General features: G+C 43.0%; 1 protein-coding gene across 6 annotated transcripts; it reads left to right on the top strand.

Annotated features, from left to right (window-relative positions):
* Positions 1–32: 32 nt before the first annotated feature.
* LOC120605774 (protein CutA homolog) lies at positions 33–20482 on the top strand. Of its 6 annotated transcripts, none has more exons than XM_039866744.1 (7): positions 33–2476; positions 5197–5317; positions 7369–7517; positions 12577–12636; positions 14451–14496; positions 14739–14788; positions 17215–20482. In XM_039866744.1, the coding sequence occupies exons 3-7, from the start codon at positions 7399–7401 to the stop codon at positions 17315–17317; spliced, it is 378 nt and encodes a 125-aa protein (XP_039722678.1). In that variant the 5' UTR covers positions 33–2476; positions 5197–5317; positions 7369–7398; the 3' UTR covers positions 17318–20482. The 6 variants fall into 6 exon arrangements, with proteins under 6 accessions (XP_039722678.1, XP_039722677.1, XP_039722676.1 ...); XM_039866743.1 differs by lacking the exon at positions 5197–5317 and adding an exon at positions 3350–3451; XM_039866745.1 differs by lacking the exon at positions 33–2476 and adding an exon at positions 3466–4091.
* The last annotated feature ends 216 nt before the right edge of the window (positions 20483–20698 follow it).

Raw genomic sequence — 20698 nt, 5'->3', positions numbered from 1 at the left:
GCCCTGCTCCCAGCATGCTTCGCGAGTCTCGCGAGATCTGCCGGGCGCAGCCTCCCTTTTCCGAATTTTGGCTGTGACAGCGAACCGCCCCGGCGCACCAATGACGAGGCGGAGCTGGCTGACTGCGCGAGGTGGTAGACTGCCCAGCCGCGCGAGGTGAGGGACCGTTAGGGCCAATGAACGGTCGCTTCTGGTTGCGGGGTCTCAGTGTGGCGTCATTTTAGGCGCCGCTTAGTTTGTCATGCAGTCCGATTTTCCGTGGCCTTGCGTATTTCCCACGGAGAACGAAGGCTCGTCAAATGCTGGACAAGCAGAATAGTGAAAATAAGGACCAACCGAAGGTTAAGGGGCCTCGCAGGTGGCCTCCTGGCTCTCAAACCAGGCTTGCGGCAGCGACAGGAGAAGCAGTAGTAGAGCCGGCTGCAGCTTGGAGAGCGGCTGTGGTTACCCCCAGACAGCGGAGGCAATGGGCATCCTGCTCCTGGTCCAGACACATCAGGAGGCGGAGGGCCATGCCTTTGGAAGACAAGGTGAAAATTCTCGAGAAGCTGGAAGAAGGCGTGAGTAACATCAACGTGGGGCGCATTTTCTTCTTTTTTTGGCGTGAATGAATCAACCACGAGCACCATTAAGGAAAACCAGAAGGCCATCATGGAGCGTTTCGTTCGTCAGCTCCAAGGTGCTGTGCATTTCCCGTCCGTAAAACATCGAGAAGATGGAGAGTGAGTTAACCACTTGGGTGGAAGACCGGACCAGACCATAGGGGACCGGTCTCTAACACTGAAGGCCATCTGCAGATAAGCCAAACCCATTGCAAGCATCTGGTGGAAACCACCGGAAGGACAACCCAGATTAATTTCACGCAAACAAAGAATGGTTTAAGAAGTTTAGAAATTGCCGCAGTTTGCAAAATTCGATGTCAATGGAGGAAGAAGAACCGTTAAATGCCCAGTCGGCACCGAAGTATTACAAGCAACTCCAGAAACTAATCAGAGTGAGAGGCTGTGTACCTCAACAGGTTTTCAACACCAAGGAGATGAGTTTGTTTTGGAAGTGAATGCCTTCGTGTACTTTTAAGGGAAAAGGAAAAAAAAATCCAGAAATCTTAGGGGAAGCTAAGGACAGGATTTGCCCATTTTTTGTGCCAATGCCGCAGGTGACAAAAAGATAAAAATCATTGCTGCAAGACCCTAATTCCACTTGTCTTTTGGCTAAAAGATTAAAAATGCCTTCCAGTTTTCTGGCGATCAGGTCTTCCATTTGGATTGGTTTCATGATTCTTTTATCATCAAGCCCAGAGTTATTTAACAGAAGAATTATGAATTCAGAGTGTTGCTAATTTTAGAAGTCTCAATCACCCAGACTCATTCTTTGCTCATCCTAATGTGATACTGTGTTTCTTCCTGGAAGACACTAGCTATCATCAGCCCTTGGATCAGGGTATAATTGAAGCATTCAGGAGGTAACTATGCCAAGCATGTTTGACCACTTTGCTGACTATATTGGGAAAAACCCTTGCCTTACTTTGAAAGGAACATGGCAACAGTACAAATTTTGGTAGTGATAAAAGGGATAATGGATGATATAAAACCAACTGCTGTTACTAAAACCTGGTGGAAACTTTGGGACGATGTCGTGAATGATTGTACATGTTTCCCTAGAAGAAGATGAAAAAAATCAAGAGTCTGCAAGATGAATGGGCTTTAAATTCATTGATATCGATGAAAGTGAAATTAATGAGCTACTCAAGTTAAAAGTTTGGGCAATAACTGAGAGTCTGTTGCCCAAATAGACTTAGGTGAGGAAGAAGACAAGCCCCCCAGAACCAGAGGTAAAGATGAACCTAAGGAAATCTAATGTTTTCTCCAACCTTGATGCTGCAACTGACATGGATGGATCCTTTTCTGAATCGGAGTTTGGCTAACTTTAAAAAAGATTTTAGTAAATTATTATATACCTATAAAGAGATGCAAAAGAACCTTCAAAATAAAGGCGTTGAAGAAAAGGAAGACAGAGGAAATGTGGGTGAAGGAGATGGATACAGGATCTGAAGGGAGTCTGAATGTTAGCCTGAGCTTGTCTAAATCTGGTAAGGGGAAGCAGGTAGAGAGAAAGAAATTGGATAGGAATCCTCCAGAGGAAGAGCTTGGACCCTCAAGCAGTGGCACTGAGAATCTTAACTTTCTGGAGAGTCTGCCAAAACCTTAAATGCATTATTGGACATTTGGAATCTAACCTTGGAATTAAATCTGGAAAGAGTAGAGGTGCCTGAATTGAAGGAGAGAATCCAGAGGCAGTTTCTTCCAAATATAACAGTTTATCTCTTGCCATCCTTCTCCTGCTACCCCAATGTCACCATCATGACCATCCTTATTATCACCAGACACACATTTGTATCATTTAGTCATTCAGCAAACATTGACCTTAAACTGTGGGATCTTGTGCTAAACTTGAGGACATCATCTCAGGATCTAAGGTAAATGGTCATTAACAGCGGCCTTATTAATGTAATCGGGTGTAAAAGATCATAGGCTTGATTTATTTTAGTGGACTTCAGATATAAAAGTTTTCCTAGGACCCCTTGGCCTCATTTTCTCCAACCCTTTGTTCTTCGATCACAAGTGGAGATTTTCTGAGCTAACCTTGGTGGTTGCCACTAGACTACTTGCTCTTGAAATGCTGACATGATCTTACATTTTATAAAGCACTTTTACATTAATCTTCTCTGTTAATCCTCATTTTAGACCTATGAAGCAGGTGTTAGCCCTTCTTTTACCAAAAATCCCCTCAGAAAGTAAGAAGCAACTTGCTTGAGTCTGCACAGCTTATGATACGATATGATATGACTACAACTGACTTACTACTTTGTCAGATACTTTGCTAGAAGTGTGTCAGCCCGTTGAGAATTTATAGTCCCAAGGAATGAGACAGGCAGGTGAACAGGTAATTTAAAATAAACACCGAGGCTGTGAACTCGCAGCCTGCAGACCAGATTTGGCTAACAGATGTGTTGTTTGACCTGCCCAGTGTAAAACAATTTTGAATTGCTTTCTAGCATTTCCTCCCTTTTGTTTACATGCAGTACAATTGACCAAGTATATAGTTTTAACCCTCGTGTAACCACCACCACAATCAAGATATAGAACAGTTCTCTTAATTTTAAAAAGTTTATTTGTTCCCTTCTGCACTCAATCCCTTCTCTCACCCCAGAAATGTCATCATTTAAAAATAGGACATTTCACTTTAAAAAGCTGGATCAAAAAATTGGAAACCATGGCAACCATGGACTCTGCGTTCCCAGAAAGGCAACAGTCAGTTATTAACTTCTGCTTTGCTTATTTGTTTGCAGCTCCCCATAGTTGATGTTTAATGTCCCAAGTGCCTAGGGGAACAGAGTACTGTGGGATTAACTCTGGGAAAGGCTGCACAGAGCCCTGGCCTGGAAAGATAAATAAGTTCATTGGGAGAGCAGTTGGGAGCAAGAGTGTTCTAAGCCTAGGAGGGTCTGAAGGAAGATCCTGGGAGGAGGGAGCAATATGGGGACAGGGAGGCAGCAGAGTGTGCTTCACCTGTTTTTGTTGGCCAGCCTGTCCTTTATCAAACAAGAGTTTAATGTGTGTGTGTCTTAATGTTGATGTGCTGTACTTGCTGAAGGTTTTGTATACCTAACAAACTTCCGTCATTTTATCTATACATCTCAGGATTTTACGATTTTGTTGTTATAATGGGGAGGGAAAATTAGTATTAGTTTTGTAAGGGTTGAAGGTCTGGATATGGTGCTTGGGTTGTATGTTTGTAGGGAGAGGGTAGTCTAGGGAAAATTCCTCCCTCTTTCCCCGCCCCCTCCACTCTCATTCCAGCCAGCCTTTCTGGGGCCCTGCTGGGTTGTCTGGCAGGCAGCAGGTGGATGCAGAGCAGGGAGGAAGAGAGGGTTAAATTCTCAGTGTCCGCCCCTCTAACCTGCAACTGGCAAAGCCTGAGGCCACATTTGCTGCCGCTGTGCCTAAATTACCAGCGACGCCATGGATAGGCTGGGCTCACGGTGCCCTCTGCCAGGCTACCTGAGGCCCTCTGTTCTTATTTGCCTCCTGGTGAGTGCCCCACACTATGATGTTACCAACCCCCGCACCCTTAAACCTCCAACCTGTGACTAAGGGAAGGAGGCATATTTCTCTTTATTGGTCCTGGAATTTTGAGCTGGGGTCAAGCAGGTAGGGGATGAAGAGTAAAACCGCTGGAGGCACCCCGCAGTGTCCTGGGGATTGTGGTGTGGTCCTGAAGCTTCCCAGTACCCCTTCTTCACTCTTTGTGCCAAAGGGTGACTGGGCTGTGTTTCACTGCCAGTGTCAGAGAGGTGACGGGGTGTCTGGTGGTGAGTTCTCGTTTACCTGTCACATGATAGATTCTTTTCCTCCTTCTAGTGCAGTTACCATCTTGTTTTTCTGTATTTTTCCGGAGGTTTTGTTTTCTCATCCCAGAACTGTTTTAAAATGTTAAGGTCGGAAGTGACTATTTACAGAGTATCTCCAGTAGTCCAGGTGGTTGAAGGGGAGGTGGAAAGAACTGCAGGAGAGGTCAGAAGCCCAGGGCTCTAGCCCAGCTTTGCTGCTCACTTTTGGGTGATTTCTTCCCCTCTCTGGCCTTTATTTCTTCATCTGTAACAGTGCACAGATTAGTGGCTCTTAACCTTTTGGGGACATTAGATTTTCTTGAAAGTTCTGGATTTGTACCCAAGGAAAATGTATAAACAATGTTGTATTCATTCAGAATATTCACGGATTCCTTAAAACTAGGTGGATTATAAATTTAGAGCCACTAGGTGGTTTCTGAGTCCCCTTCTGCCTTAACACAGACTGTAAAGTCAACCATAACTTCTTAGAGGCTGTGCAAATACGCCAGGACATAAAAAGGCAAGAGGAAAAATGAACTAACTGAAAAGATACACAAACTATTTTAAAAGAATGTGAAAACAGAAAAAGTTATGTAGTAATAGAAAAATAGGAAAATGTTATGGAAACTTTTAAAAATATATATATAGTAAATCTTTTCTCATAATGTTCCTATAAGGGAATCTTGTGATCTATTTTCCATCAATTGTGCATTCATATAATGTCACTTTCTGATATATTGTAGTCCACTCTTGGTTTCAAATTGACTTTCCCTGTTTCTGATACTTTGTTGATATGGTCCACAAAGATTTCTTAAGCCCATACTCCCTGTCAAAGTTGTGAAGTGCCAGGAATACAGAAATGACTGAATGGAAGATCTCATGAGATGGAAGACTATGAGTTCGTATGAGAGTTTCAGTACATTTTAGGTGAGTTTATATGTAATTCTGTCACCTCTGTTGCACTGATAACTGCTAGCCGAAATGCCCCATATCTTCCTTAGGAATGGCTTTTTTAGTTGGGGGACAGGTCTTTGCTCCTTTTGTTTGGAGTCTAGGCTGAAAGCCACCTTAGAGTCATGTAGTTGACACCTTACAGTATTCCAGTATGTCCAGTTCTCTGCTAAAAGCACTGCTAACAGCTGCCAAAAGCTTTACCTGCTTCACAAAGCTATTTAATTTTAATAACATCCTCCTGGTGAATTAATTTTCTAGTCTACAAGTAAGTATTTATTGAGAACCTGGTGTGTGCCGTGAACTGATAGGGATACAGCGATGAGCAAAGCGTGGTCCCTTTATTTATGATTATGAGTTATTTTCCTATCTCCTTTGAACCCATGGCAACTCTGAGATAGGCAGCACAAGTGTCATAATCTCCAATTTCTATATCAGGTTTATAGGATAGGAAGTAACTTCTTGAAGGCCACAGGCAGTAAGCAGTACTGGCACTAGGATTTAAATACTGCGCACGCACACGTACAGAGTAAAAGCTTCATTGAAAGGTGGTTCTTTTTTTCTTACATGGTTGCTGGTTTGGTTCAGAGGACTAGTATGTTGAAGCAGTGGTGGTGGTGGTGGTGGTGGTGGGAGGGAGGAGGGAGGAGTGAGTGAGAGGGTAGTGGAGGCAGTAGGAGGGAATGAGAGACCCAATCCAGACAGGCCATAAATCAAACTGAAGCTAAAGACATAAAAACACTCAGGCCCTGCCAAGAAGTGGGAGCCAGGACTTAGGCGATAGCATAAAAAGAGTGGGAGGACAGAGTTTTATTTGAGCAAGGCGTGAGCCCTAGGCTGGGAGGCAGGAGAAACGCGCTCTTGTTCAGGCTGGCTAAGTCACAGTGGAACTCCTTGTAAATTACCTCTATCCCTATTAATGACTCCATTGTATCCTCCAAGCAGAGGGCCCTGGAATGGAATGTATTCTCCAATTCTTTCTATTTCTTCTTATTTAAAATGCTTATCATTAAAATAGTAAGACAAATTTTATCATAAATGTCTGTTCTCTCACTTCATTGCCATCTTTGTAGCTCAGGATCTTAGTCTTTTTCCTGGATCATGGTAATGGCCTTCTAAGTAGGCTATCTTCTGCTCCTCCCCATCTTCCCTCCTGGTACAGTACTTGGCTTCACTTTATTATTACTCTGCTACTTCAAAACCTCCAAAAATACCCTCTCACTTGAGTACCAACTACAAACTCCTTTGCCTGACCCATTTCTTTATTGTTTTAGCCAGTCTCATTTCCTGCTGTTCTCATACCCACAGACTAAGACCGATGTGGACTGTGTATCTCATCTATCCCTAAATACCTCTTGAATTTATACATATTATTGTTTGCTTAGAGTGTCTCCCTCTCCTCTCGTAATCCTACTTGTTGTTTCAGATCCAATTTAGATGGTACCTTCTCTTTGAAACCTTTTCCTGCTCCCTCAGGTAGAGCCTTCCTCATGGTCCCCCCAGCTCTCAGTTTTAGTAGCAAAGGTCACATTGCCTTAGAGTTAGGCTACCTTTTCCACTAGCCTACCCACCACGTCTGGCACATATACAAATGAATGGAGGTGAAATTAACTCCCTAAAACAGCAATAGATGTAAGAGCTTATCACTGTTATTATCTCCACAGGGTTATAGCAGTTTGGTGGGTGCCAGTTTGCATTACCTCCAGTAGCACTTCTGTATAATAAGAGTGGATTTCAGGTCATCCAGACCCGAGTCCTAATCCTGGCTTCACCAATTAAAAGCTATGTACTTTTGAGCAAACTTCGTGGTTTCTGGGCCTCTACTTTTTTATCTGCAAAATGTGAAGGAAAATATCTAGGCATGAAAACTTTGTTAAGTACTAAATAAAGCTTGGGATTACAGGAATAATTTTGTGGATAGGGAATGGGCATGAGAAAATGATGCCCAGCCTTGGTTCCAGTCTGCTAGAGCTGGCAGAATTGGTCATGTCACTGCTGACCTGTGCTTTTCTTTTCCTACCATTTAGATCCTGGCAGCTTCTTTCCTGACATACCCTATGCTCAGGACCCTTAGCCTGCAGCTCCGTTCAGCTGTCACCGGCAGCTATGTCTCCGGCACTTACTCCATCGTCTTTGTCAACTGTCCCAATGAGCAAATTGCCAGAGACATTGCCAGGTATGGTTAAACTTAGATGCTGCCCCAGGAGGCTCAGGGAGCAACCAGGATGCTCCAGAGGGGCCATCCGTCGGATGATGAACTACATAGCTATCTGCTTAGGATGATATGAGGAACATAGCCGAATGATCACCCTGCGGATCCTGCTGCTGGGCCTGAATATGTTGAGTGGTGCATGGGGGCGTATAAGGGATATGAGACTCAGAGAGATAGGTGGCTTGTCCAAGGTGTTACGATAACGTGGAATCCTGCTGCTTGAGATTTTAAGTCTCCTACTTTCTAGCCCATCTGTCTTTCTTCTTGGAGATATTCTCTTTGCTCAATCCCAGAGGTGCTCACTATGACAAGTGAGGAGGAGGCCATTCTAAGTATTTAGAAAATTTCTAGAAGCACCTGTGGTATGAGGGAAAAGAATGCTGGACTTCTAAAGCAGACCAGGGTTTGAATCTTGGCTTTACCACTTACTGTGTTAACTTAGATAAGTCGCTTCCTCTTCTCTAAGCATTAGTTTTCTGAATTAAAAATAGGGTAATGTCACCTACTTCACAGGATTGTTGTGAGGATTAAATGATATAAAATATGTACAATCCTTACTCCAGTAACTTGCATGTAGTAGATGCTCAATCAATATTTGTGATATCTGAATATCCCCCTGTTCATTGCTCTTTGAGATGCAGCTTTGAAGAGGATTAATGGAGCTGGAGGGTCATGGATTTGGCTCCTTGCTCTTTTTCTTCTTGCTCCACAATTCAGCATTCTTAAAGTTGATGACAGATGAAGTTACAGTGTTTTAAAATGTTGAATCTGGTCTTTGGGAGCATGCAACCTCTAAATTGCTGGTCACAGGTTAACATTGCATTTGATTCCATCTCTTTTTCCTCCGGTGTGTTTCTCTCTCATTAACATTACCTTTGAAGAATAGCTCTTATCTAAAAGAACCTGCAATTACTCTAGAAATACAACCATAGTATTTAGCAGCTAGGAATTAAAATTACTTCTGATGCTTCTGGTATGCCCATGGTCTGTACTGAACTGTCTTTTCTCTGGACACCTGGAACAGCCACTGGGGATCCTTTCAGGGAACACCTTCAGCTGACATTGAGGAGGTTTGGCGTTGGGAGGAAAGGATTCTAACGCCTGGATTCTAACTGGTTGAAAGGTCAGTTCAAATAAATGGATCAGTATCAGCTTGGAGAGAGGTCTCTATTGTCTTCTTGAATCCAGGATTGTTGATGAGAAGTCAAGTGTTTATCAGGGTCTCATTTCTTTGTAGGTAATGCTTTTTCTCTCTGGTAATTTTTAGGATTTTCTCTTTATCTTAATGTTCCGCTATTAATTTGTTAAATATTCTCTCTCTTCATTCTGTGTCCTTTCCCTGGAACTCCTATTTGATAGATGTTGAATTTGTTCTCTGTTCCTGACCATTTATATTTTTCTCTTCCTTTATTCTGCGCACTGGGAGAATTTCTGAGCCCAGTCTTCTGTTTGTTTTTCAGCTGTATCTATTTTGCAATTCAACCCTTCTATTGAGTTTTTGGTTTAAACAATAATAATTTTCCTTTCCAAGATTTCTAATTGTTCTTTAATACCCAACTGCTCATGTTTCATAATTGTCTGATCTTATTTTGATCAGATTTTATTTTATGAATGCAATAACCTTGCCTTATATTTCTGTAAATATTAATTATACTTATTTTATTTTTAATTTTTACACCTTTATTGAGGTATAAATGACATATAACATTGTAAGTTTAAGATGTAAAAATGATTTAATATATATGTATATTGCGAAATGATTACACAATAAAGGTAACACATTTATCACCTCACACTGTTACCTTTTTGTTGTGGTGAGAACTTTTAAGATCTAATCTCTTAGCAACTTTGAAGTATACATAATTATACTTATTTTTAAATCTTGATGTTGAATGTCCTGTTATGTCCTCCTCTTATATAAATTCTTTTGTTGAAGTTTTGTCTCTCTTGGTTTTGACTTTCCTCAAATACTTTGCCATTCTTAATTGTAACCTCTCTCACCTTTTTAGTTATGCGCCTCCAGGCACAGGAACAGCTACTAGGAATTGTCATTAGGCAGCACTGTTTTCAATGTGAGTGTGGACTGGGGACACTCTACAGTCTGGGGTGCCGTAGTAACTTACCTTCTGGGCATGAATTCTTCCTTTTGTCCATGGCTGTTGCCAGCTTCTGGGACACTGTTTTGCCTTTTTTCTCCAAGTGACTACATTGACTGCTCCTTCCTGGAGACAGACACCCCGTTACTGCTGCTTGGGCCATGAGAGATTTAGGGGGTCCACCTTCTCCTGCCATAGCATTCCAACAATTCACCTTGACGGTTGCCTCCAAGTTCCTGTCTGCTCTGGTTTCCATCATCTCCGATACAGACTATTGCTCTCCTCTCTGTGGGGCAGTCCCGCACATGCTCCCATGCATGTCAAGGGGGCTGTTTGGGTTCGGGGGTGGTTAATGTGTTCCGGCATGGTTAAGTAGTAAGTATTTTCTCTCATTTCTAGGGTTTGGTGTAAAAGGGGTGGTTGCAGCGTGTGTTCGGTCCACCAAGTCGAACTAAAAGTTTGAAATGAAGTCTTCGGTGATATGGCTGTGGAGCTCTCACCTCAGCCTGTTCTGTTTAGTATTTTTTATTAGTGATTTGGATAGAAGAGAGACAAACAGGTTTGATTCTTGGGATTTGTAGAAGGGGAGAATAAATGGGTACATGGTGGGGAGGGCCCCACAAATGTTAGCTGGCAAGAACCCCAGCTTTAGCTACAGAATCAGTTTGAGACCAGGTCCCTTCAGCTTGTTTAGTTATTCTTTAGGGTTCTGTAGAGTTTTGTCTGCTGCCTCTCAGTTTCGGTTCATTTTGGTTCTGATTCCTGGCAATGTTCTTAGATCTCTTCATTGACAGACACATGTTAATCTCTTTTTGGAGTCAGGATGAAAATCCCGAATAATGAATCAGGAGACCTGGATTCTAGTGTCCTCTTTGCTGCCAACATCACATAGTATCTTCGACAAGTCTTTCTTCTCTGGGCTTCGGTCTCATATGCAGAGAGAGGGAATTGCATTAGGCCAAGGTCACAAGCACAAATTCCTATAGACATGTTACTTAAATGAGTGAAGTAGGCTGGGTGTGACAATGCAGGATGATGGTAGAGAGCAGTCCTTACTCTTTACCTAGGTTTTGAGAGGAAAAAGCAGTTAAAACTGGGTTGACCTGGGAAGAATATGCCATGCCTAGATGGAGTAGCCCTTACTCAGCTCTAGGTCAATGTGATCTTACAAGTCCAATGTTATAAGACTCAATTTTTGATGAGAAGCTAGATAATCTTTTTTGCATACGAAATATTTTAGTAGTAAATTCTGATAACAGTCAAGATTTTTAAAAACGCCATGAGAGGCAAACTATGTCTCTGCTCTGTGAGCCACTAGTCTGTGAACTTTGCAATTTCTAGAGGCCCTCGCTCTAGGCTGCTACCTCCTGCTTTCCTCAGGCGAGCTTGAGGGCCTGAGCTCCCTATCTGTGACTCAGCTACTGGTCTTGAGTGTGTGTTTTCTCAATGAGCTTGCATGCTCTCTCGCTCTCCTTTTATTTATTTTTTAATTTATTTATTTTGGCCATAACATGGTCCTCCTCAGATCTGTATAGTCTTTTACCTAAGGACAGGTTGCTATGATTGGTCACCGAGGAGTTCACACTTCCTAAGAGATTGGAAAGGGCCTGTGAAGTCAATAGATTATTTTTCTAGAGGTTTAACTCACTCCCTGTGTTTGCTTGCCACGTTCAGAACCAATAAAATGTAATTTCTGAGCACATGATTGAGTGAGCAAGACTCTCAGCAGTTGCTTAAACAAATTTGTGCCATGTGCCTCTCCTTACAGTCAGGGATTTATTTAGCTCCTGAAGCTTTGCAAAGGAATGAGGGTGGTGGTAATGCCACATTAATGCAGAGCCTTAAATAGAGCACTGTTTAGCCTAGAACTCAAAGGAAGAGAAAGTGGGTCAGGTCTCTTGGCAGCAGCTGAGGGAAGGAGGGATCAGTGAACAGGACTCAGATGAGGTTTATTTGGCAAGATCTAAGCATTTCAGAGAACAGATACCAGGCTCCCTTGGCTGCCTGAGACCTGAGAAAGGTTTGTCAGGGCCGGCCTGATTCTGGGGGCTTGAGGTTTTAATGCTTGGGAACACTTCTTTTCATTAATGACTTGATGGTGCTGCTGTTTCTATGACACCTGTACTAGTTCAAGCACATTTTTGTGTTCACGAGGGTGATGCACAGGAATCTGAGATTTTCAGACCAGGAGTTCTAACCTGTGGTCTGTCAAAAAATAAAAAAAACCTTAGTGGTCTGCAAAGGTGATGATTGTGCTTTTAGGGCTGTGATAGAAACCTTTGCAAAGACAAACAATTATAATTTTTTTTTTTTGCCTAGAGTAGCCATTCTATGTGCTCATATGAGTTTCTACAGATCAAAAGCACTGAGTGTCAGCTGGATACCTATCTGAGAGATAAAAGCAGAAGAAGCTGGCATAATAAAAGGAGATCTTGGTGATGATAAGTGTTCAAAACCACTGACTGGCTGAACCAATTCTCATTGTATAGCAGGAGAATCAGGTTGAGTGAGGGTGATGTCCCTATCTTGGATAGGTGCTCGAATACTTATTGCTGGAATGAGAGAATGAACTTGCATAAGGTCACACAGCCATCCTACTGCAGGGTCAGGAGTTGAATCTAGGTCTTCTTGTTCTCCATCCAGAGTTAATTCCATTCCCCAAGCAGACAGGGCCTATCCTTAAAACCACCTTCTCACAGTTGCTTCCGTACTTCTCTCCCCACCCAGGGGAGGACTTAGAAACCTCTAAAGCTCTCTCTTTAGAGGTTCTGTGCATGGTGGTATGGAAAGTGTTGGTTTGAGGGAGGAGGGGCACTCTAAATGGTTATCTAGTTAGACTCAGGTTTCCTGGGTAATTCCAAGGAACTCCTGTCCCTTCTCTTAGGATCTTGGACACTTGCTCCAGTGACTCACTCTCTTTGCTTTAGGGCTATACTGGATAAGAAGCTGGCTGCCTCTGTGAACATCCTGCCCAAGGCATCCTCACTGTGAGTTTTGCTATGGATAGTGGAGGGGTGTGGGGGTGCTAAGTCAGGTCTGGCTGGTGGAAGGAGTACTGAACTAATGGGAAATCATCAAAGAACAACTCAAAGGCATTTAATTAATCAACATTCACTGTTGATTTGTATTCAAAGGAAATCAACCAGTGGGTTTATGTCATCTATGAGCAAAAGCAAAAATAGGCTGTGTATAGAGAAAGGAGAAAAAAACCCTACAGTTTAGGAATCTTGTTTGTGCATTCTTTACTTAAGTCAATTAGCTTGCTGTTAGCAAAGAAGTCAGACTGGGCATTCCATCCCTGAAAAAGCCAACTAGGGATATCAAAGAACATAATTTCCATTGCTTTTAGATTCTTTGGAAAACTGAGAGTTTAGCATATGTGACAGCCTGTTTCTGTGTATTGTCTGCCTTTCATTTCATTAACACCTTCACTTTAGTTAAGCCTGGTCTGTACCATTTTTCTCAGCAAAATATTTTAGCATCCTAGTACTAGTTGTGCAGGATTTGTCTTGTGTCTTAATTTCTCTGATCAGCCTGTTTCTCATCTCCTTCCCTTCCAGAAAGAGAGAGGGAGAGAATGGAAGGGGGAGAGGGGAGAGAGAAATAATTTCTATTCTGAAGGTCAAAACAGGAAAAGTCTATGTAGTGAAAGCTCTCGCCAATGATGACGTTGCCTCAGTGATTCACATCGTCTTTTGCTGTGGCTCCCAAATTTGGCTGTGCTTTAAATTCTTGGGCTCCATCCTAGGTCTGCTCAATCAGTCTCCCCAAGAGTGGGCTCGGGTCTCTGAATTTTTAAAAACTTGTAGAGGTGATTCACATAAAGCCAGTCTGAGAATCAATGCTTGGGAACTAGAATAGAGTTTCAGCCTAGCATTCCCTTTGTATGTCCATCCTCCCCTTTACCACAGCTCTGTGAGACAGGGCCAGTGGCCTAGGTCATCTTAGTCTTGCCTTGGCTCAGTCAGTGTAGATATTCTCAGGCCAAATTCCTTTCCCTTCCTTTCACATGATGCTGTTCTCATACTCTTTTCTGAACCTTATCACTGACTTTTAATTTTTGGATCTGTTTCCATATCTTATAAGTCTCATTTCTTCCCTGAAGCCTCCTGTGCTCTTTATCCTTTCATGGGCATTCAACTTTGAGAATCAATGATAAAAGGAGCACCAGTCCAAAGGATGGGGAAGGTCCTGGAAGCCATGAGTATAGAATGAATGTTGAAAGAGCTGGAGATGCCCAGTTTGGAGGAGAGAAAACTTTGGACTTTCTGCAGGGCTTGCCTGAGGTGGTTCTTCATGTGGAAGTTGGGTAAAACAATTGGGTGGCAGATGTTGGCACACCATAAGAAAAACCTCATGTGAAAACCTTTACGATAGATGGACTTCAAGAGATGGTGAGCTTCTCTCCTCCATGAAGTTCAGGCAGGTGCTATAAGCATTTGTTAGAATGGTTGGACTGGATCAGGGGTCTCCAACCCCCAGGCCATGGAGCAGTATCAGTCTGTGGCCTGTTAGGAACCAGGCCACACAGCAGGTGGTGAGTAGCGGGCAAGTGACCGAAGCTTCATCTGTATTTGCAGCCGCTCCACAGCACTAGCATCACCACCTCAGTTCCACCTCAGGTCATCAGGTATTAGATTCTCGTAGGAGCACAGGTCCCTGGTGCAAAAAAGGTTGGGGAATGCTGGACTAGATGACCTGTAGCACCTTGGCCACCTCAGTAAGTTACCTAACTGGGCCAGATTTGACATTTCACTGGGCTTGTCTTATGAGCGTCATAATTTGGTTTTCTTTTCTCCAGGTACTTTTGGAATGGGGAAATAGAAGAAGCCACTGAGATCCTGTTGGTGAGTGAGGACGAGAGGAATGGGGCCTTGATAGGGGAAGATTAAGACCAAGGTTCCAATGAAAAATTAGCAAAGACCAACTGATTGAGGTTCTTGCCCCACATAAGATGCCTTAGCTTCATTTGTGTGCTAGTGACAGGGCCTGGTGACCTGGAGGGGATGCTGGCTCCTAAATGGCCAGACAAATGAGGAGCTACAGAGCTGGGGTTGAGGTCCTACAGTGATTTTCTTTTCTTTTACAGTTAATAAAGACAAAGACTTCCAAGGTCCATGTGCTGTCCAGCTACATCAGGTAATTCTGGCATCCCTTCTCAGGAACGTACTGAGGACTAAATGAATGAGCTTGAAAAGCAGGAAACCTAGTCACCAACCTTCCAAATGATCTTGGGCATGTGCCTGTCCCTCCAATTCTTCATATGTAAAATGAGAGGCTAAGAAGAGTCAGTTTAAACCAGTGGTTCTCAACATTTTGGTCTCAAGATCCTTTTACACTTTTAAAAAGTATTGAGAATCCAGAAGAGCTTTGTCTATGTGGATTACATGAAAGTTTACTGCACTAGAAATTAAAACAAACTTAGAAAATATTTTAGTTCATTTAAAATAACAATAAAACTATTACATATTAATGTAAATAATGCATTTTTATGGAAAATAGCCATATTTTCCAAAAAAAGTGAGAAGATTACATCATTTTTCATTTTTGCAAAATCTGCATAAGAAGCATGTTTTATTAAGCATCTATCAACTATTGGGATACTTTAAGCTCATGATGATCATTTTACGTTTCCAAACGTCTAATTTTTGCTTGAAAACATGAATTTTTTCATTGGCAGCAAATGATATAAATTGTCTTCATTTGAGTGATGGGCTCACTTTGTTCATATTAGAAAAAATGTCTTCCTAATACTCAAACCTGAATAAAGTTCATATTTTAAAGTGGTGTTCCATGAAAAAGTCTAGTTTAGTTTGAGACTCAGACAAGTTTAAATTAAGACAACATTGAATTTAGGCATAAGCAAAAATTAGTTTAAAGCCTTATCATTCAAAGTGTGGTTTTGGAATAATTGGCATTGCCTGGAAACTGCAGAGTCTCACGCTCATCCCAAACCTGCTGAACCAAACTGCAGCTTAACAAGATACCCAGGTGGCTCCCAGGCACATGGAAAGCTTGAGAAGCACTGGTCTAAACCAGTGACTCTTGATGCTGGCTACATACTATAATTGCTTGAGACATTTTTCAAACTAACAATTTAGGCCCCAGCTCAGATTCTGACTTAATTCATCTGGAATGGGGATCAAATGCAGTGTTCTTCAGAATCACCCACGTTGACTCTAATGTGCAGCTAGGGATACAAATTACCTACCTATCTGGATGATAAAATCCTTTTCCTTCACTTCAACTGGGATTCTGTGAGTATATGGCTACATCCTGGTCTCAGATCTAGCAGTAGAGAAGGCCCGGTGTTAACACCTTAGCAGAGGTGTGAGAATGAGGCACCTTTGGGGGAGCCAGCACTATCAATAAATTGCAGCTTAACTGGTAAGGGACAGCTTCAGGGTTAAGAGGGCGAACTCCAGAGCTTGACCTCTAGGGTCAAATCGTGGCTTTTCTACTTGCTAGTTATAAGTGCATGCATATTAGTTAGACTTTCTACGCCTCAGTTACCTCATCTGTAAAATGAGGATTATGCTAGTACCTTGGGATAAATTTATGTGAAGTGCACACATAAAGTGCTGTATCGGTGTCAGCTCTTACTACTAACATGTTACAAATGTCTTAACTCTGTCTTAATACTGTCTGTCTGCTTATAAACACTCATACATTGGTCCAGGTGTCCATGAAATAAGAAAATTCATTATTCTTGGGCACTGGATAGAATTTCCCAGCTCACTCCACATGTTTAAGCACCAGTACACATGCTGTGATTTATTAGCCTGCAGTCTCATGAGAACTTTACAATGCCTCGTGCAGCAGAAAGGAAGCAGAGCATTATTGCTTCCATTTGACAGATGGGGAACTGAAGCCCAAGGCCTCATGCTTCTTCATTCTGGAAAATGAAGAAAACTTGCATTGCATGTCAAGGGCCAGGTGAAAGAAATGGGGAGAAGGGAGAGAGTCATGTGGGTTTGGATGGTCAAGGAAGATCCCCTGGAAAAGGTCAGTGGTTGAATTTGACCTTGAGGGATGGAAGGGCTTTTGACTGATCAATAGGAACAGGGAGAACTTTCCAGGTGGTAAGGAGAAGACAGAGGTACTGGGGAAGGGGTTGTTTGGGGAAGGCACAGTGAGGAGTGTGGGATAGTAATAAAGACGGTAGCTAACGTTTAATGAATGCACACTGTACCAGTCAGTGTACTAGGTGAGTGCTTTATTACCTTGTGTCATTTAATCCTCAGCAATCCAATTATGTAGATACTATTTTTATCCCTTCTTTTTAGGGCCATTAGAGAATTTAAGTGATTTGTCCATGGTTACATAGCTAGTAAAGGGCAGACTTAGAATCTGAACCCATGTCTGTGGGACTCTAAAGTCATCTGGCCCAACTCACCACTTGCAGACAGATGGGAAAAACAGTCTCAGGAGTCATGGGCTATGGGGCTGGACAGGTGGGCTGCAGCAGATTGGAGAAGGCCTCAAGCAAGGCTGGCCAGTTGGGTTTTATTGCATAGGCTGATTTTAATCATAATCACTCACAGGGCTCTGCTTTCTTTCTAAAGGTTGGTGCATCCTTTTGAAATCCCAGAGGTCTTCAGTGTTCCCATGGACCAAGGAGATGTGCACTATTTAAAGTGGCTGGAGGAGGGCATGAAGGAGGATTGAGTGTGGGAGGCTTTCAGTGGATCCTGCTGGCTGCTTCTAGCCTTCATCAGCTGTACTCTGGGAAAAGGGAGGCTGCTTTCTGCCTCCTAGCATCTCTGGATTCCTGCGGTTGTCAGCAAAGATGAATTCAGTAACTTGTGGAGGCTGAAGGTCCAAGGGTCCTGAGGCTAGAGGAGGAGGCTGGGCCAGTCAGGCCAAGCAAGAGCCCACTGCTTCAGACTTAAAGATGGCCAGGGGGTGGGAGAGCAAGGATGGTTGTATGTAGGGGACAAGAAGAGGTGGCTGTGAGGGTGAGGGCTGTCATTTGCAGTCACTGTGCCTACTTTGAATGTCTAGGCTATAATTACTCTCTTGGTTCTCATGAGGAGGAATGGACCTGGAAGTGTGTGGGATGAATGCCCCCTTCTAAGGGACCTGGCAAGTGCTTTATTCAAAAGGATGACTTGCTAATGGTGCAATTTCAGGGACAAGCAGGATTATTTCTCCCAGCTAAGGATGGTGTTTGTTACGCCCGAGTCCTGACGAACTGGGTCTAGGGATGGGCCTTGGGAGTGTAGGACTGGGGGAATACTAGGGCTTAGACACAGCCTCATGGGTTGGCAGTAGAGCTTGACTCTTTCCTAGCCTGACTGTGACAGACAGAAGATTGTGCTGCCTCGCTCCGTGGAGACATGGTTTCTGAGCCTAGCATTCTAACCTTTTTACTTGAGCATCAAAAGTGAGCATACTAAAGTGGAAAAGAACCCTGGGGAACTGCTAGACCGGTGGTTTTCAGACTTGCTCTACAGAGCCCCAGGGGTTGACAGAAGGTACCCAGGGGGCTGCCTGAGTGGGGATAAGTGTATGACCTCCCGTACTTCAACCAGTGCAACTGCGCTTTTCTGATTTTCATATATTGAGCTCTCTTGTGAGACTTGGATTTTTTTTTTTTGTCATTATTTTCTTCGTTAAAAGTTTGTAAACCAGTGGTCTAAGCCAGTCTCCATTTTATAGATTACTGAAGGAAAGTGAGACACACTGAGGTCCAGAAAGGGGGCGGCATGTTGAGTTATGAACGGTGCAGTGAAGGCTGCTTACCCCGTGTCTGGTGCTCTTCTATACCTGTTCCACGGGTCCCAGGTGAAGGAGGGCAGGGAAAGCAGAGCCCTGTGGGGTGAGGAGAAGGACTTGACCTAGGCCTCCTCCAGGAATTTGTCACAAGGTAACTCCACCCTAGAAAGCCCGTGAATAGTTTGAGTGAGGGTCTACAGACATCTGTGGTATCCTGGCTTGCCTTCCCAGAGGGAATGGCGTGTGGGAGGAATCATGGGAGGCCCTGGTTCTGACACCTTCTGCGCTTCTTGGACCTTAGTCCCTCCAACTATAAAGTGAGGGAGGACCTCTAAGGGCGCTTCTTTGAAGACCTTACAGGGACTTCAGGCTGAGGCCCTTCCAGAGGTCCAGAGAATTCTTTTTTGATAGCCAGTGAGGATTCTGGAGGGCTGCTTCAGGAGAAGAATAAAGAGAATGATAATCATGATGTCCCTTTTTATAACAGATGTTTCTGATACATAAGAAAATCTTGTGTAAACACTACTAAAACTGTACTGGGGACCCCAAATGGACTACCATAGTACTTTGAGGATAAAGTCCAATTTTTTGGTCTGGATTTCAAAGCCCATCTTAACCTTGCCTCAGCTCACTTTTTCCGTCATCACCTACCTCTCTCCTACTTCGGCAAGAGGATGGCTCCAGTAAGCCGTGTGATGTTCTCCTGTATTCAGGCCTCCGCTCTGCCTGGAGTGCCCTTCTGTATGAGTGCTTGTGAAATCTGGCTGCTCCTTTGCAAGGTCTTGCTCTCCCCGTTGGAAGGACTCTCTCCTGCCTTGGTGTCTGTTATCCTTGTGCATCACCATCGCCTTGTATTTCTAGATTGTGAGCTGCTTGAGGTTAGCAGCATGTCTGAATATATTTGGTTTTTTGCTCAGGGTTTGGCAACTATTTCCCAAATTGATGTTTCAAGGATTTGAATACTTAAAGCTTTCTCTAAAGTCCACAGTTACTTTGTAAGTTATAGAATTGGCAAAATTCAACTTTTCTTGACTTTTCTTAAATTGGGCTAATTCCAAAGGAGATTTTCTTTCTGTGGCCTTTATTGGGTCATTTTCTGTGCTGACTGTGCATTGAAAACTGTTTCTTGGTGCACTTCCTTTGCCTCAGTGTCATGGTTGACTATTATAGGAAGTTGAAGGGGAGAGGGACAAAATACCAGCTCTGCCAGGTACTCTCCTAGGTTCTTGACATAATTTTCTTATTACTCAGTGTTCTCGTCTTGCAGATGAAACCTGAGATCAGAGGGCATAAGACACTTAAAATGAGAGGCAGCTAGGCTCTGAACCCAAATCTCTTGATTCTGATGCTCTTTCTGCCTCTTTCAAAAAGGTTGGATGTACCCTTTTGTTGACCAAAGACCCAGAGTGCCTGCTATAGCCTACTCTAAAAGAAGAGATACTAGTTCTTAAAACATCTATGTGGTAAATTGGTCTGGCACTTAAAAGTATGTTGCATTTACTTCTCCCCACAGACCTGGGGGTTGTTGATAGTATCTTCATTCTATAGACAAGGGGAGAGATTTAGGAGTTCAATGATTTTTAGGGTCTGTATGACCCCAACTTTCATGGTTGGCCACGGTATGTACACATTGTCCTCCCAGAATGATGCTGTGGAAGCTGGGCCTAGGACCTAGACTCGTGTTTCCATGCAGGAATGCCTGCCCAGCATTTCTCAGGAAATGTAGGTTTTTTGAATCTGGAATCCCCAGAAAAATCAGTTGAAAAAATGAGAGATAGTATTAAAATCATCCGTGAATACTAAAGCTTAAAAGCACAGAGTCATTACTAGTTTGAAGGAATCCATCTTCATCAGATGAGAAGAGCAAGAGGCGCCAATATGCAGCATTGGAGGTTAGGAGAAGCAGGGCAGGGCCACGCTGGGGAGACGTGGTTACTGTTTAATCAGTCCGACTTGTGATCGTTATGTCCTAAGTGTGTGTCGATAGCCCTGTCTGCCGCAGACTGTTATTCTTGCAAATAAAATAAGTTTATACACATAGTAGACTTTATACAAATCCTGTGGGCAGTGTTCCAGGAAATAAGCTTGGAAGCAAAATAAATTCCCAATTTGGCACTTTTGACACATAATTCTTATCCTGTTAACCTTGCTAGGATATTTGAATGTTAAATAATTTGACATTCAAATCCAATAATGTTCCCTGGTATTTTCCAGTTTTTATTCCCTCTAGGCTCCAGTTCTTTGTAAACACAACTAAGCTTAATATGCCTATTTGTTAAGCAAAATTTTTCCAGATATCGATAATAAGGAGCAAAGAGTATGAAAAAAGTT

Source organism: Pteropus medius, unplaced genomic scaffold (genome assembly GCF_902729225.1).
Source record: "Pteropus medius unplaced genomic scaffold, Ma_sr-lr_union100, whole genome shotgun sequence".
In the NCBI taxonomy this organism is placed as follows: domain Eukaryota; kingdom Metazoa; phylum Chordata; class Mammalia; order Chiroptera; family Pteropodidae; genus Pteropus; species Pteropus medius.
This window is presented reverse-complemented; position numbering and strand designations above follow the sequence as displayed.